An 18,551-nucleotide genomic window follows, 5' to 3' on the forward strand; every position below is an offset into this window, starting at 1 on the left:
TAATAATAATAATAATGCTGTCTACTGTGTATGAAAATATAAAATGGTTTGTCAAAGTAAATCCTGTGTAATAAATAAATAAATAAATAATTGTTGTAGTTAATTTGCATTTAATTGCCAGTGGGTCTTTTATTATGAAATGGGGGAAAAAATCTTCCCCTGACCCGGATGTTTAACCGCTTAAACTCAGGCACGTTTCGATGTAATTTCTTGTGTTTTGCAGTTAAAATGTAGGTTTTTAAGTACATTGACTGGCGGTCAGATGTATATATTAACATAATGCAAAAGAGCTGGATTTTTCATGGACTAATTTAACTGAAGATTCTTGTACGACGATTCTGATGGTTTATCGTCCCGCCACTGCAATCCCGAGCAACAGACGGTCAAACGAAAACATCTATTTTTAAACAAATATAACCGAAAGGAAGACTTTTACAGGTTATTCTTTTCCTTCAGCCGCTCATAATGTCTTTAGCTGGAGCGCTGTGGTTTGCTGTCCAGGATGATTTATTCACAAACGGACTGTGTAGCAACTCATCATCGCCCAGCATCAGCATCAGCAACACAACACAAGACAAACAATCCAGCGTCAGTGAGCCCATCTCTGCCTCCGAGACGCACAGTGTCCTGGACGAATTGGATGATCGCTTTATTTCCCAGACTTTACATTTCAATCGACAGTGTTTGCGGTTCATCATCGATTTCATCCAGGCCCGTTTAAAGAAAGAAGTGTTTGCGCCCGGCCACAGCCTGACTTCCGCAGAAGCCAACATTCTGGCCACGCTTGCCTGCTACGCACAAGGGTCTCTGTCCAGTAAAATCACAGACCGGCTGAGAATAGATCAGACAGCAGCGGGCGAGGCGGTGAAGACCATTACTAAACTCTTAGCAGACATGTGTCCCGATTTCATCACATTCCCGAACAGTTACAACGACCGCATGGGTACCGCACAAGCCTTTAAGAACCTGAGCGGCATCCCGCATGTGGTGGGAGTGCTGGGGTATCTGCACGTGAAGGTGAGCCCTCCGCTTGGGGAGGAGCACATGTATATGAACACTCTGGGCTATCATTCAGTCATGATGCAGGTCATATTCGACGTGGACGGGAATCTCTTGAGTCTGGAGCGGTGCTGTCCCGGAGGAACTCCTGAACACACTGTTTGGGAAAACTCGGACATTGGCAGACAGTTCAGTATATTTCAACACGGTCACACGTGGGTTGTTGGTAAGTTGAGAAGCGAGATAAAACTTCACGTACATTAGGATGTCTTGTTTATTCATCTGAGAGGGAGAGAGGGGAGGGGGGATCATTCAGCATAACAAGTTAATATAACCCCCAATAAATAAAAACAAACAGATAAATAAATCATGTAATAATAATACAATAATAATAAAAACTTGCCCCTTTTGCATTTACTAACTGCTTGTTTCCTAAAAAACAAAACAAAAAAACTAGCTTTTCTAATCTTTTTGTATTCTATCTATTTGTTTTGTTTTTTTTATTTATAATACAATTAACAAAAGCAAAAAAGGCCTCTAACACTAACTTGCTCTATTCTTTTTCTATTCTGTCTGTTTTCTTTTTATTTATTATATAATAAATAAAAAAAAACTTGCTACGTGTACTGCGTTAAACTAACTGTTATAGCACTATATTGCTCTTTTGTTGATTTGGTTGCTTCCATTGTCCTCATTTGTAAGACGCTAAAGTGTCTGCTGAATTTAAATGTAAATGAAAAATTTAAATCTTATCAGGCACATTTAGAACCAGAATCATTAGATGCCATTCAAAGACTATTTAAGGATCACAGCGAAGCCCCATGAAAAAAATAAAATAAATTAAATATTTACCAATCTTTGCCACTATCCTTCAAACCACTAGGTTTTGCCCATTTGTCAGCTAAAAGATTTAAGACATTTAAAATATAATACCCTGAATGACGATTGGAAAATTATTTCACCCATATGCCATATGTTGACATTTAGTCCCTTTACTTGCATTTAATTGGCTTTTTATGTATATAAATTTACTGTCAATTTATTCTGATGCGGACAGAATAAATCCCCCCCCCCCAAAAGCATAGTGTTTACATGAAATATAGAACAAATATGTATTTAAATAAAAATAATAATTATTTAAAAATTAAAAAAAAAAAAAAAAGTAATTTATTTATTAAATAAAAATAAATAAATACATGCATGTGTGTGTGTGTGTATATATATAATAAAACAAAATAGAGCAAATCAATTCTACGAATTCTAGAATTCTATGAACAATTTAAAATTTAGTGTTGTGTGTGTCTGTGGGCGCTTCACTGATTTGTTGACTCCTCCCTCTTTTTATGACAGGTGTCAATGTATCTTGCTGCTAGTAAGATACAATCTTGTTTTTCACCTAATAAATATTGAAGTTGTGTTTTCTTGTTTAACATTTTGAAGTCAAGGCAAAGTGTTTCAAATTTGGGATAAAATTTCTTTCTAATAACAAAATAACTAACAAAATAACTAAAATATAATAAAATACCTAACTACATAATACTACTATTGTTAGAAATTGCAACAAAATTAAAATAGAAATATAAACTTTTGAACTGCGGGTTTCGTCTGGTCAGAGGAGAACTGGCCCCCCGACTGAGCCTGGTTTCTCCCAAGGTTTTTTTTTTCTCCATTCTGTCACAGAGGGAGTTTTGGTTCCTTGCCGCTGTCGCCTCTGGCTTGCTCAGTTGGGGACACTTAATTTCTAGCGATTATCGCCGATTTGATTGCACAGCTACTATTTAAACTAAACTGAGCTAGACAATGACATCTCTGAATTCAATAATGAAATGCCTTTAACTGAAAATTGAGTGTTTAATCTTATCATTATACATTACTGACACTCTATCCTCCAATTTGATACTGTTAAGTGCTTTGACACAATCTGCATTGTAAAAGCGCTATATAAATAAGGTGACTTGACTTGACTTAATTTCTTCATAGTTAGGGCAGCTGGTGAGGAAGTGTTGCTCTGTCTCCACTTCCCCATGGGTACAGTGTGGGCAGATGCGGCTCTCTTTGGGCAGCCAGTGCTGGCGATATCTGCCCGTCTTTATAGTGAGAGTATGATTGCTCAGTCTGTACCTCGTCATTTGTCGTCTTAGTTTACAGTCTTTCACTGTACTCGAATATTCTGCATTGGTGTAATCTCTATTTAGGGCCAAATAACATTCAAGTTTACTTTTATTTTTCTGTTGTTTCTTTCCAATAGGTTAGATAATCTTCTTTTTGTGCTTTTATAATTTGGTTGGGCCGAATTTTGTGGATGAATATTTCAGTGTCTTGATGCTGGATGTTGTTAGTCATGTTAGTCTGTTTTTGCAGCTTCAGGACCATCTGAATCGTGACTTTTTTCAGGGTTCACTTCATGGTTTTTAAGGGCTTTAAAATGGTAAGAGTTGGAGTCGCTCATTTTTAAGTGTTTCCAAAATTTGATGGCTCGTTTCTCAATGTGTATTAGTAGAGGGTATTGGCCTAATTCTGCCCTGCATGCGTTGTTCGGTATGTTCCTCTGTACTCTGAGGATACTTTTACAGGACTCAGCATGCAGGGCTTCAATCGGGTTTTTGTCCCATTTTTCAAAATTCGTGATTTAGAAGAGGACCCCCCATGATTCTAATTGGTATTTCAATTTGGATAGATTTTTTTGATGGCATTAAAGGCCCTTCTTGCTTTCTCTTTCAGCTCATTCACAGCCAAATTTAGCTTACCAGCTGCACTTATTTTCAGCCCGAGGAACAGGTGCATCTCAATAAAGTAGAATGTCGTTGAAAAGTTCATTTATTTCAGTAATTCAACTCAAATTGTGAAACTCATGTATTAAATAAATTCAGTGCACACACACTGAAGTAGTTTAAGTCTTTGGTTCTTTTAATTGTGATAATTTTGGCTCAAATTTAACAAAAACCCACCAATTCACTATCTCAACAAATTAGAATACGGTGACATGCCTTCAAAATGGTCTCTCAGTTTGGTTCACTAGGTTACACAATCATGGGGAAGACTTCTGATCTGACAGCTGTCCAGAAGACAATCATTGACACCCTTCACAAGGAGGGTAAGCCACAAACATTCATTGCCAAAGAAGCTGGCTGTTCACAGAGTGCTGTATCCAAGCATGTTAACAAAAAGTTGAGCGGAAGGAAAAAGTGTGGAAGAAAAAGATGCACAACCAACCGAGAAAACCGCAGCCTTATGAGGATTGTCAAGCAAATTGATTCAAGAATTTGGGTGAACTTCACAAGGAATGGACTGAGGCTGGGGTCAAGGCATGAAGAGCCACCACACACAGACGTGTCAAGGAATTTGGCTACAGTTGTCGTATTCCTCTTGTTAAGCCACTCCTAAACCACAAACAACGTCCCAGGCGTCTTACCTGGGCTAAGGAGAAGAAGAACTGGACTGTTGCCCAGTGGTCCAAAGTCCTCTTTTCAGATGAGAGCAAGTTTTGTATTTCATTTGGAAACCAAGGTCCTAGAGTCTGGAGGAAGGGTAGAGAAGCTCATAGCCCAAGTTGCTTGAAGTCCAGTGTTAAGTTTCCACAGTCTGTGATGATTTGGGGTGCAATGTCATCTGCTGGTGTTGGTCCATTGTGTTTTTTGAAAACCAAAGTCACTGCGCCCGTTTACCAAGAAATTGTGGAGCGCTTCATGCTTCCTTCTGCTGACCAGCTTTTTAAAGATTCTGATTTCATTTTCCAGCAGGATTTGGCACCTGCCCACACTGCCAAAAGCACCAAAAGTTGGTTAAATGACCATGGTGTTGGTGTGCTTGACTGGCCAGCAAACTCACCAGACCTGAACCCCATAGAGAATCTATGAGGTATTGTCAAGAAGAAAATGAGAAACAAGAGACCAAAAAATGCAGATGAGCTGAAGGCCACTGTCAAAGAATCCTGGGCTTCCATACCACCTCAGCAGTGCCACAAACTGATCACTTCCATGCCACGCCGAATTGAGGCAGTAATTAAAGCAAATGAAGCCCCTACCAAGTATTGAGTACATATACAGTAAATGAACATACTTTCCAGAAGGCCAGCAATTCACTAAAAATGTTGTTTTTTTTGTATTGGTCTTATGAAATATTCTAATTTGTTGAGATAACGAATTGGTGGGATTTTGTTAAATGTGAGCCAAAATAATCACAATTAAAAGAACCAAAGACTTAAAATCCTTCAGTCTGTGTGCATTGAATTTATTTAATACACGAGTTTCACAATTTGAGATGAGTTACTGAAATAAATGAACTTTTCCAGGACATTCTAATTTAATGAGATGCACCTGTATGTGTAGTTTGTGTAGGGTTGGGTACCGTTCACATTTGAACCGGTACGGTACCGGTATCGGTACCTGAAATTCGGTACCGGTACCCAACGGTACCTTTTTTCGGTACTTTACTCTCTGTGTAATAACAAAAACATTTATTTCAGTGAAAAAATAAGTCCAAAACTCTCAATTTCAACATTTTGAACAATAGGGCCCTACAATTTCTTCCAGAAATTCTTGTTTTATTTTTTCTGATGATCAAATGAAGGCATGAAACATTTATTTTTAATCAAATGAAAATGAAACCCTTTTATTTTTTGGCAAACAAACATAGGTTTACTGTTAATATTAATACATGGTAGAAAAATTGTGTGAATATTCCTTTAAAAAAGTTTTAATAATAATTGTATTTTTTCTACAATTAAGTGGTTAATGTGGTTGTAATAATTATTTGGTAACACTTTATTTTAGGGTCTCTTAGCTAGTTGCTTATTAGCATGCATATTACTACAATATTAGCCATTTATTAGTACTAATTAAGCACATATTAATGTCTTATTCTACATGGCCTTATTCTACATCCCTAATCCTACCCAATAACTAAACTTAACAACTACCTTACTAACTATTAATAAGCAGCCAATTAGGAATTTATTGAGGGAAAAGTCATAGTTAATAGTGAATAAGTGTTCCCTATTCTAAAGTGTTACCAATTATTTTTTATCATTTAATTGTTTTATTTAAATTTGTCAGTAAATTGAATATATAAAGACGTACATTATACTGTATAAAAGTAATACAAGAGTAATATATTTCTGTTACACCGCACTTTTATTTTGACAGGTTGCCGTGAAGTTTCTGTGTATACAGTATGATATGATGCTGGTTTTCTCAAATGAAACGGTAAAATTCTCATGAAGTGACTCTGACAGCCTGTAAGTTCATGTGTTCATGTTGTGAGATGCAGAGGCCGAAAATCACCGCGAGTTCATGTGTGCTTCAGTATTTAACAAAACCGCGTCTCCGCCATTCATACATACCGAGGCTAACGGAACATGCAGGATTCATATTTAAACCGTCTTTTTGCGTTTTAATATTCACATACGCTATCGCGATTCGAATTAAGTGACAGACATTCTTTTATTCATCCAAAAATTATGAATTCCGTGGCATTCCGCGCTATAGAGTAAATATGAATGGACTCCGCCATCCTGTCCGCGTCATATGACCCTAGAAATGTAAGCACACTTCAGAACATTTCGGTTTGCCCTGTGTGTTGTGTTTTAAAGAGTTGCAGGTGTGACAAGTCACAGGGTGTCTGTCTCTCTCTCTCTCTCTCTCTCTCTCTCTCTCTCTCTCTCTCTCTCTCGTATGCGCCCAAATGCGTTATCAGGCACCGAAATTTGGTACCGAATCATTTAATGTGAATCGATACTCGGTAGTACCGACGCAATTCGGTCCGTACCCTTAAAAGTATCGAGTTCGGTACCCAACCCTAAGTTTGTGGCATACTCAATTTTGGTCGTACCAAGGGTGAAATTGTGTCTCTTTCCCTGAAGTCTGGGTCTTTTCTGGAATGTTAGTACTTTAGTTTTGTTAGGATTAATAGGGCCCAGGTCTGACAGAACTTGTGCAGGACGTCTAGGTTCTGCTGTAGACCCTCTTCTGTTGGAGACAGCAGAACCAGATCATCTGCAAACAGCAAGAACTTTATGTTGGAGTCATGTAGTGTGAGGCCAGGTGCTGCTGATTGTTCCAGGACTTTTGCCAATTCATTAATGTAAATATTGAAGAGGGTTGGTGATAGTGGGCAGCCCTGCCTCACAACCCGCCCCTGAGTGAAGAATTCTGTTAGTTTATTTCCAATTTTAATTGCGCATTGATTTTTTTGAATACATTGTTTTTATAATATTGTATGTTTTACCCCCAATACGTTATTCTAGAAGTTTTGACAGCAGACCTTCGTGCCAAATTGAATCAAAGGCGTTTTGGAAATCTACAAAGCAAGCAAATGTTTTGGTTTTGTTTTGGTTAATGTATTTGTCGATCAGGGTGTGTAGGGTGAAGATGTGGTCTGTTGTTCTATAATTTGGTACGAATCCAATTTGACTTTTGCTGAGGACATTGTGCTCTGTAAGGAAGTGTACAAGTCTTGTGTTGATGATATTGCAGAACTGCTTCCCCAGATTACTGCATACACAGATGCCTCTGTAATTGTTTGGGTCTGATTTGTCTCCACTCTTGAATATGGGCGTTATGAGTCCTCGGTTCCAGGTTTCAGGGAAATGACCAACACTCAGAACGAAGTTGAACAGTTTTAGTAGGGCCAATCTTAATTTGTGCTCTGTGTTCTTGATCATTTCGTTGAGGATGCCATCTGGTCCACTTGCTTTTCTGTTTTTTAGGGCCTGGATTTTATCAATCATTTCATTTTCTGTAATGGGGTAGTCTCAGGGCCGGGTTATCCATAGACGGGATTGGGCGAGTGCCCTGGGGCACCAGCCAATAAGGGGGCACCAAGTGATTAAGAAAATAACTAGACCTTTAAAATATTTTTAATGTTTTGTATATATTATTTTGCTGGAAGAGTTGCAGATGCATAGAAAATAAACAGTTAATGATCCAATGTATACAGAGAGAATATAAAATATATGCATGCATATAGAACTGCGATTGGGTCAGGCCACAGTGTAATTGCGCCTCCCCAGTCAGAGTCGAGCCCGCCAATTTATAATATTCAATTCATAATGGATAGGCAGCATCAGCGTAGCAGTTGGGCTAAATGTAAATTAAAAATGAGAAAATATCAGGGCACATAGCCAGGGCTCTACAATGCGACTGAAAAGTACTGCGTGCAACTATCAAAACATACCCGATCAGCATTTGTGTTTGCGCTCAGGGAGCTTCAAAGATTTCTACTTGCGTGTTTGTGCAGCAGTGAGTAATGTCGCAGACATTAATTTCTTGAATGCAATGTTAATCAGAATCCACTCACTGCTCAAAATACTTTTGTTCATTGCTGAGTTATGCAAGCTCACAAATCCTCTCGTTATAACAAACAAAGTGTAGACAGGGTGTAAATAAGAGATTCGTTGTGCAGTGTAGATCTCTTCATTGATTATTATGGAGCTTTGTGAGATTGCGATGAACTGTGACAGCTTTTAAAGATTATAGGGGAGTTTGCAAATGTGATATCAAATTAATACCACAGTTCAACAAACAATAAGTTATATAAAGTGATGTACATTGTATGAATTTAACAATATTTCCCGATTTTGCTCTATTTCGTAAAGGAAAATAGGTTCAAACAGTCACAGCTGAGCTGCGTCTCCATTCAAATACAGCGTTGTTTCATTTATGAATGAACCTGCGTTTTAAATGAATCTAGAGTCAGTGATTCAATTATCCATTCATAAAGACAGTGCCTGCGTCCCAATGTGCATACTATCCATCCTAAATTCTATGTGATAGTAGTCATTTTCAATACTATTTAGGGCAGGGGCTTCAAATGTGCTCACCCTAGGGCACTACACTGTGTTAATCCGGGCCTGGGTAGTCTAATGGGTTTTGATATTTACCAATTGTATGTTCCATATGAATAATTTTTTTAATACTTTTGGGTTTGTTCTGGGTTCATTTGAATTTCACTATAAAGTTGTTCAAGGTGATTTTTCCAGGTGTCTCCATTTTCTTTGGCTGCTTGTTCATGATGTTTTTTATGCAGGTAATTCCAGTTGTCCCAGAAATTGTTAGAATTGATGGATTCTCCAATAGTTTTTAGTTGATTTTGGATGTACTGTTCTCTCTTTTTTCTGACTTTTATACTGTTTAAGTTCTTCACAATATTGATGGCGTAAATCTGCATTGTTTGGTTGTCTATGTTTTTGATTTGATAATTGTCTTACATTTTTTCCTTATGGTTTTGCAGCTTAAATCAAACCACTTTTCATTTTCTTGTGTGGTTTTATGGATTTTCTTAGAGGATGTGAGGTTAGATATATTCTCCAAATATTCAAATATATAATTTATGTTCTCTACAGCTAGATTGACACCATCTCGATTGTGAGGATAAATTCTGCCTAGAAAGTTGTCTATAAGTAAGCATACTTTTGGATGGTCAATTGCTGTCACATATTTTTCTGTGCTGTTTTGTGCCCATCTGTAATTCTCTCTAATGTTGTACAGCTTACTGGGCTGTGAGTGTATGTTCGTACCTGTTGTCCTTTTTAGGTAAACAGTAATTTGACTGTGGTCTGATAGGGGTGTTTGTGGTTTGACTGTGAATGCTCTGAAAGAGAATGGATCTAGATCCGAGTTATTTCTTGGGAAGTTTACAATGTTTTGTGAGAAGCTCTGTCCACAAATATAGTTATTCCCGTTATCTGTGGTGTAGTCAGGAAGAGATCCTGTCCTGGCATTTAGATTTCCACAGATCAACACACTTCCCTGGGCCTGGAAGTGTTTGATTTCACTGTGGAGAGATTCAAAGATGTCCTCATTATAGTATGAAGATTCAGAGGGAGGAATATAGAGAGCACATAAGAAAACATCTTTGGTGGTTTGGGTAAGGTTCTTGATGATTTTGAGCCAGATATGTGATTCTTCTATTTTAACTTTATGGATATATTTGTCAATTTCTTGTTTGTGCCAGATTATGATGCCCCCTGAATCTCTTCCACGTGTGATTATTATTATTATTTTTTTTTTTAATGTTTTCTAGAGGATAAAAATATTTCATAGTATCCTGGGGGACAAAGAGTGACTTCATCAGTTTTGTGCCATGTTTCCTGTAGTATTATTATGTCCATATCTGATATGTTTTTTCTGAAATCTGAGGTTTGGGTTTTGTTACCAAAACTGGATGAATTAATACCTTGTATGTTCCACGTTGTAATAATTAATGATTTCATTTTGTCAACAAATGTAAAAATTCAACAATCTTAATATTGCTCTAGAGCGATACAAACCCAAATTCAACACAGTATCAAGGATCAAAGAATACATGTATAAACAGATCTACGCGTTTTTTTTATTATTGTTTTTTTTATATATTTACACGCATATTGTGTGTATGTCTTTTACTCACTACTACTGTTCCAGCCGTGTGCATTGACATTGTTTAAAAAAAAAGTACAACAGTACATCATGTAAGAAATGACCTTGCTTCAGTTTTGTCCACTGGCTGACAGTCTTAGTTTGTGACAGGCTGATACATATATTGCTGCTGTTGTGATCACTTTGGAATTTTCCCCTAAAATGTGACTTAATTTTTCTGCATTTGGTAATGCCATCAAAATCTCTGTTCTCGTGCCTGTGCCGTCCTCTCTCTATAGCCAGACAGTGATCACTCAGTCTGTATTTTGTTAGTGTCTTTCTTAATTTGTGATCTTTTACACAGCTCAGGTATTCTGCTGGTTTGTAGTCTCTTTTCAGGTGTAAATACAGCTCCATCTTCGTTTGTATTTTAGTGGCATCTTTCCAATAGGCAGTGTAGATTTGTTTTTGTAACTGTGATTTGGTTGGGCCGGACTGTGCTGTGTTGGTTTGGGTGTAGTGTGAGTACCAGCTGTAAAAGTGCGCTCTTCTGCAGGTTCTGCTCCTGCAGGGCTTCAGCTTGGTAAGAGCCCGGATCACTGCATTTCAGGTGCTGCTGGAATGTCACAGCTCTCTTTTGAATATCAATTAATAATGGGTATTGTCCTAATTCAGCTCTGCACGAGTTGTTTGGGGTTGCTCTGTTAACTTTTAAGATGTGTTTTTTTTTTTTTTTTTTTACAAATTTGGTATGCATAATTTCAATTTCTTCTTTTTCCCATTTAGAGAAATCTTGGGTTTTTAGAGGTCCCCATATCTCACTGCCATATAGTGCAATTGGTTTGATTATTGCTTTAAGGATTTTTAGCCAGGCTTGAATCGAAATTTCATACTGAATTGTATTTTTGATCATGTAGAAGACTCTCAGTGCCTTTGCTTTCAGTGCATTCACAGCCAGATTTAAGTTTCCTGTTGAGCTGATTTTTAGTCCCAGATAGGTGTATTCATGGGTGTGTTGGAGGACCTGGTTTCCTGCTCTGAAAGTGAATTTATTTTCCTTACACCTGGGTCTCTTTTGAAAAATCATTATTTTTGTTTTTGTTAGATTCATTTTAAGAGCCCACGTTTGACTGAATGTCTCTATGATGTCGAGGAGCTGTTGTAGTCCCTCTTTTGTTTTTGACAGAATGAGAAAATCATCTGCAAAGAGGAGACATTTGATTTCTGATTCAGTTAGGGTTGGGCCGGGGGCAGTCGAATTGTTTAATTCTTTGGCTAATTCAATTATATAAATGTTAAACAGAGTGGGGCTCAGTGAGCAACCTTGTCTAACTCCTCGTTGTTGAGAGAAAAATTCTGGTCATTTGTTCCCTATTTTTACAGCACATGTATTGTTTTGCATGGTGCTGATTAAATCAAAAGTTTTCCATCCAATCCCATTTTCCAGTAGTTTTAGCAGGGGTGCAAACTTGTCACCTTTCGGTGAAATTCGCCGTTTTCACCTTGAAATAGGTCATTCACGTGAATCGTGTAGATCTGTAAAAAAAATCACGTCACCTGTAGCGTTTTTCCCCCCGTTGGCAAAGGAATGGACCCGCCCTACTCTGCCTCTGATTGGCTTACCTTAATGTTCTCTCCCTCAACCAACCAATCTCACTCCTGAAGCATAACTTTTAGACGCTGTAGGCAACTGTCCATATTTCCAGAGGCTACGTAAAATGTGAAGGAGCAAGATAATGGCAAGCAACTTATTTTTGAAGTAATTGGGCTATGTTGGTGGTTAGATTAGCCTGTTTGTATCTAGCTAAATTAAGTTCACTGTAGAGCAGGACGGAATGCATTTGTATCTGCTGTAAATTATGGTGTTCCAATATAAATGGTGATTACCACGTGAGGCTGCTGTTGCAATAGCTATGAAGATTGTAAGTTACGTTATCGCTACATTAGTTTGCTACCCTTTGCAAAATGCTCCTCAGTCTCGACCTTAACATTGGTCTCACATATCAGTAAGCTATTTCTCTGACATGAAGTCGATTGGAGAACTGTTCGACCTACAAGTAAAGCATACTGTTTAATGTACAGTAATATTAGTATCACTCAGCTCAAGTGGAGGCAGCGCTAAGCTAGGGCTGGACAATAATTCAATATCAATATGTATCGCGATTTTATAATTTTTTTTCAATAACGGTGATATGATTTTTAAACACATTTCCGATATTTCGATATACATTACCAGTGTTTCCCATACATTGATTTATTTGTGGCGTTTGACTTCGTTGAATAAACATGAGCACTGCACGTTTCAAAAAGCGGGTTATTTATATGAATGTATCTCTGAAGGGAACATACTGTCTTCAGAATAGTTTTGATGGCATTTTCATTTTATCTGATAAAGTAGCGTTCATGAGCGGAGCTGCTTAGATTACAGCCGTTACCGGGGAAACCGCTGGTTCTGCTGCTCTCAAAGCGCCTCCTACTGGCAGAGAATCAGATTCTACTCCAGTGTTTTCAACATAATAATAATAAATGTGTTTTGAGCAGCAAATCAGAATATTAGAATGATTTCTGAAGGATCATGTGACTGGAGTAATGATGCTAAAAATTCAGCTTAGAAATCATAGGAATAACTTGCATTTTAAAATATTTTCAAATAGAAAAAAGTTATTTTAAATGGTAAATATTTCAAAATGTTACTGTTTTTGCTGTATTTTGGATCAAATAAATGCAGGCTTGGTGAGCAGAAGAGAATTCTTTAAAAAACTAAAATCTTACTGTTCAAAAACCTTTGACTGGTAGTGTATGTTAGCCTATAGTTTGAAGTTAAATATATTAATAAGGTGAGTCTGAGATGTTTATTTGACAGTGATTTCACATTTCTTGTGTGTATGAAGGCTAAATGCAAATAAAAGGTGAACATTAATTTATTTGTGCTTGTTAGTTCATGTAACATCTTAACAACAATCCTTGTTGATTGTAGACCGTAGTTGTCGCTCAAACGTCTTTTAATCATATAAATGGGTGTAGTTTGGTTTGTCACCTTTTTCACCCCTGACGAGTTTGCACCACTGTTTAGAAAGAGTCCTTCATGCCAGATTGAATCAAAAGCTTTTTCAAAGTCAATAAAGCAAGCAAAGATTTTGGTTTTGTTTTGGTGTACGTGTTTATCAGTGATAGTGTGGAGGGTATAAATGTGGTCAGATGTTCTGTGTTTGGGCAGAAATCCAATTTGACTCTTTTTTCCAAGATTTTGTGGGTTTTGTAAGTTTTGTAATCGTATGTTAATAATCGAACAGAATATTTTCCGCAGGTTGCTATTGACACACATGCCTCTGTAATTGCTTGGCTCAAACTTGTCTCCCTGTTTAAAGATGGGTGTAATTAGGCCTTGATTCCAGGTGTCTGGAAAATATCCTACACTCAAAACAATGTTGAATAATTTGGTTATTGCCGTTTTGAATTTGTCATTTCATTTAATATTCCATCAATGCCACATGCCTTGTTGGGTTTCAGTGCATATAGTCTGTCTGGTAGCTCATTTACTGTGATTGGGAAATCCAGGGGATTCTGACTGTCTTTTAATTTTTTCTTTCAGGATTTCTAATTTGGTTTTTATTTCATTTCGAGCAGGATTTGTTTCAGTTGTTTTGTACAGATTTTCAAAGTGTGTCCTCCATATGTTCTCATTTTGAATGGCCAATTCTTCCTTTTGTGGTCTATAGAGAGTGTTCCAGTTGTTCCAAAAGTTATTGCTATTTATTGATTCTTTCATTGTTTGAAATAATTGTTCTGTATGCTCTTCCTTTTTTGCTTTTAGAGTTTGTTTGTACACTGTACGAGCTTCATGATATTGAAGGCGGAGTTCTTGGTTGTCAGGATCTCTTGTGTTTTTGTTTTTTTTATTTGAAATTTTGTTCTGTTGGTGGAATATATCTGTAATGTCCTTTAGTGCCAGATTTATGCCTACTTTATTTTGTGGATTTGTGTTAATTATAAAATTGTGATAGTTTTCTTTGCTGTTATTTTTATTTTTTTGTCCATTTGTCTCTCTACTCATTTTTATTTAGTAAAAATTCTTAAATATTGTTATTTTGTATTTTATTTTAAATTCATCAAAGAATCCTAAAAAAGTAATAATAACAAAAGCATTAGGACAACTGTTTATAATAATAAGAAATGTTTCTTGATCAGCATATTAGATTGATTTCTTTTCTTTTTTTTTGAAGGAGAGTGACACTGAAGACTGGAGTAATGGCTTCTGAAAATTCTGCTTTGTCGTCAGAGGAATAAATTACATTTTAAATTCAAATAGAAAAGTTTTTATTTTATTTTATTTTTTTTTTTTTTGAGAAACATATATACAATACAGATAATCTTAGCAAAAATCAAAGGATCCTCCATATTTTCCTTCTGTATACAAAGTTAAACAAAATGGTTATCTTCCTTCTGCAGTTAAGTATATTTAAATGCATATGAAGACACATGAATACAGTTATAATAATAATATGAATGAATAATATTTTGCAATGTTATTTTTGATCAAATAAATGCAGCCTTAGTGAGAATAAACGATGCATTGTAATGTGCTTTATTATCAGTTAATTAATTAATGAAATCCTTTTAAATTAAATATATTGGCCATAATGTTCATATATTTTATATTACGTTATTAATTGCATATATTCCTCTAATACTTTTTGTGGGTCAGTTATGGAATTCAACTATCAAACACTTCTGAATAATAATAAACCTAACTTACCTGCAATACTATGCTGTAAAACAAATCAAATAATGATTTAAAAATAAACTACTGTCTGGAAATGTACTGATACAATTGCTCCTTCCCCCTCTTATCTCTTTGTTTCCCACAGGTAGCAGAAGTCTGCATGGTTGTGGACATGTGTTGACGCCTGTCGAGGCTTTTCGCATCAAAAGTAACCCAGCCCTGCGATTTAACAAAGCCCACGCTCAGCTACACGGCCGTACACAGCAGGTCTTTGGCAGTTTGAAAAGCCGTTTCCAGTGCCTGCGTGACATTGGCTCCATTCAGTCACCTGAATCAGTGGAATGTACCATCAAAGCCTGCTGTGTCCTGCACAACATCTGCAAGAAGTTCTCCGTGCCGCTACCCTTGGATTTTAGTGTAGAGCCACTCCATCCACCATCAGAGGTGGTGAACATCATGGCAGAGCAGCCATTTGACTACATGGAAGACACTAAAGATGAAATGATAGAAATGTTTTTTAATATTGCAGAGGATGAAGGCAAATAAGCTGTGACCAGATGGAAAAGAACAGTTGTGATAGCAAAAAGCCAGAAACCATTACAGTTTAAACCATGTACTAAATACTATTAATGAAATTAACACAGACAAATGCATGCCAATGCCAGTTGATTCTTCACAGTTTTATTCAATTAATCAATAATTGATCAAAATAAGTTAATGCTAATACACTAATATTTGTCAACATGTGATGTGAATAAAAACGAAATGTTTATGGAAGACTTTAAATAATAAGTCTGTTACAAGAAATGGTGTTGCAGTGGTACCATTGCTCAGTGATGCTATCAGCTGTTAATACCAGAGGTACTTCCACATTCAGCGCAATAGTGAATAATTATCATATTTATATATACACCACAAGAGTTGCCATGGTTGTGTCTGAAAACATGTATTACCAGGTCCAGAAAATGTTAATAACTGGTACTTTTTAAAATTAAGTTGTTTACAAATTGCTCATGGCTGGAAACATATCATGTTGTGCCTGGTTAGGACATGTAAATATGTTCAAAAGTTACAGTTCAGTTAAATTGGTTTTTAATAAAGTGCAAAAAAATTACATGACAGCAAATACCAAAGCAGGTAACACAACACACATTATTTACCCAAATATGTGAAGGCAAATGTGAAAGTTACATAAATTCGACTGAATGTGACTGGAAACTTAATTTTAAACTGATTGGTAGTTTAATATAAAGTGTTTTGAAGTATGTTTACACAACTCTTTCCATATGACAACAGTTTGCAGAAACCATATCTGTGAAGCAAAACCTTACTCCTTATCGGCAGCTCTGAAAAAATCTGTTTTTACATACAGATATGACATTATTTAAATCAGGGTACCCAGTCCTGATGTAAATAATTACACAATTATCGTCTTTAGATAAGCGAATCCTTTAAAGCGCGTTATACGACAGGCAGCTGAGAACACATGACACTGGCAAAATAAAAAGTGATGGAAAAATACTTCGGTATTAAACTAAAACAAATGGAATTCAACTGACATTAAATAGACCATCTCTTATTGTAATTTTAACAAAAAATTCTCATTTAAAAGCAATGTGCAAAATAAGCAGCATTAAGTACAGCTCAAAGGAAGGTTTCCTTTCAGAGGCCACGGGTTATGAAGCAAAAAAACAAGCCTATACACAGCTATTTAGATAAATAAAGAATGGCAGTAAAGATTAAATGGTAAACTTTTAGTGCTTTATAGCTTAGGCTTAGAGTGTTTATATTAATAATAATAATATACAGTTTTTATTTATTGAAGGGTATGTATTTGAAATGGGCCATTGGACTATATGATATGGCTTATAATTCTGTTCATATTTGACTTTGTTTGTCATATTCTTTTAACGCTATTGCGTTAACATAGATCATGTCTGTGTTTTCATAGAGAGGCTCTGACTTAGGCCCAGCTTTGGGTTGTAGACTATCCATGATGCACTGGTGCAGGAACACATACTGAGACTAAGAGACAGAGAGATAAGCATAAAATAGATTAAAGTAAAAAGTGTCTGCCAGGAATGCACATTTCCTTATTTCCAAGTTCTAAAATTATTACATTACAATATGTAATAATCATAAAAATAAATACAGATGCCATCCTGTTAGACCAAAGAGTGTCCTTTGAACTCAAAATAGGCATACCTTAAGAACGTGTTGATAATAGCAACTGCTGTTATAAATATTTACTACATGTTATTGTACTGCTGTCAAGTCTTAAAACTTAATTGTAGAATAAGCGGTAACATCACTGTATGTATGTGGAGCAATGAATTAGGGGGGGAAAAAAACAGTAAAAGGATTTTTCTTATATTTCTTTGTTTTATTGCTACTAGTTATATAAATTGGAGTGTTTTCATTTCATGTTGCTAATTTCTGTATTGTGTTAATTTGGTGTTTACTGGAACTTTACTCGTTGGCATGACTGCAGGGAAGGCCGCTTTTGATAAACATCCAAAAAGCACACTGGTTATTAGTACAAAGTAGCTTAATATTTTAGCATTATTCCATGATATATGTGGTTACATCACTGAATTTACTAAATTTTTTTAAGGTAAGTAGTTGCAATCAATTCATTTTAGCTACATTTAAATAAACAAATTTAGTAACTTTCAACATATTTTTTAATTAAATGGATCTAAAATAAATTGTTTGCGACCACTTACCTTAAAAAAAAAAGTACTGTAAAATATACAGTCTCCCAAATGCCACCCTGAGATGAACTTTTTACAGTAAAATTCTGGTGACCACAGCAGCCTTTTTTATAGGGTTTGGATCCTCCAGGAAAAAGTTAGCCATAAACCAAATAGGCTATATTCATCATTATCAAAATAATCACCTCAATAATAACACCTAGAATCCAATTTTATGCTAAATTGCTCTAAAAATAAATGCCTTTTACAATTATGTATCGAAAGAGTGTTACCTCAGTTTGCACCATTAGTGGCCGGCTGAGTCTCATTTGCTTGACGAATTCTGCAATTCCCACGGCCTTCTCTTTGTGGACCTGCTGTAGCAGGACGTCCAGCGCTATCAGGGTACCTGTCCGGCCCACTCCAGCACTAGTGTACAGAAACACAGAAGGATTAAAACTTTGCTTTATTTTTTTGTCAATGTAATTATTTATTAATGCTCACTCGTCATACTGCTCTCAGCAGTCGACTGACTGTCATTCACGTTAAATTAATATTTGAATTGGGTTTCAAAGTGAGTAGTGGTCACCTGCAGTGTACAATCGTCGGCCCTGCAGAGAAAGAGCTCTCTATGTGCTGACGGACGAGTCTTCTGAATTGGATCAGCTCCTCTGTGCCAGCGGGAACACCATGATCCGGCCATGCTGTGAAGTGGAAGTGCCTCATTGTTCGTGTCTCGGAGGTGTCTTTCTGTTATAGACAAAAATTAGACAGAAATAGATTGTGTCTTATGCTGATGTG

The 18,551-nt window shown here is 36.4% G+C and overlaps 2 protein-coding genes across 4 annotated transcripts in view; one reads left to right on the forward strand and one right to left on the reverse strand.

Moving 5' to 3' along the window:
- On the forward strand, positions 1 to 15,829 carry si:dkey-197c15.6 (putative nuclease HARBI1). The gene is made up of 2 exons (XM_058765200.1): positions 1 to 1,225; positions 15,203 to 15,829. Exons 1-2 carry the CDS (start codon positions 466 to 468, stop codon positions 15,601 to 15,603), a joined length of 1,161 nt encoding a protein of 386 aa, XP_058621183.1. The 5' UTR covers positions 1 to 465; the 3' UTR covers positions 15,604 to 15,829.
- Positions 15,555 to 18,551, reverse strand: part of ptprh (protein tyrosine phosphatase receptor type H) — a 20,918-nt gene continuing 17,921 nt past the window's right edge. For all 3 annotated transcript variants that reach the window (XM_058765196.1, XM_058765199.1, XM_058765198.1), the window contains exons 15-17: positions 18,340 to 18,500; positions 18,044 to 18,179; positions 15,555 to 17,082 (exon numbers count right to left, since the gene is read on the reverse strand). In XM_058765196.1, coding sequence (XP_058621179.1) covers positions 16,936 to 17,082; positions 18,044 to 18,179; positions 18,340 to 18,500 — 444 coding nt within the window. In that variant the 3' untranslated portion in view covers positions 15,555 to 16,935. The remainder of the gene's footprint in view (positions 17,083 to 18,043; positions 18,180 to 18,339; positions 18,501 to 18,551) is intronic.

This window comes from Onychostoma macrolepis, chromosome 24, assembly GCF_012432095.1.
Source record: "Onychostoma macrolepis isolate SWU-2019 chromosome 24, ASM1243209v1, whole genome shotgun sequence".
Taxonomy (NCBI): domain Eukaryota; kingdom Metazoa; phylum Chordata; class Actinopteri; order Cypriniformes; family Cyprinidae; genus Onychostoma; species Onychostoma macrolepis.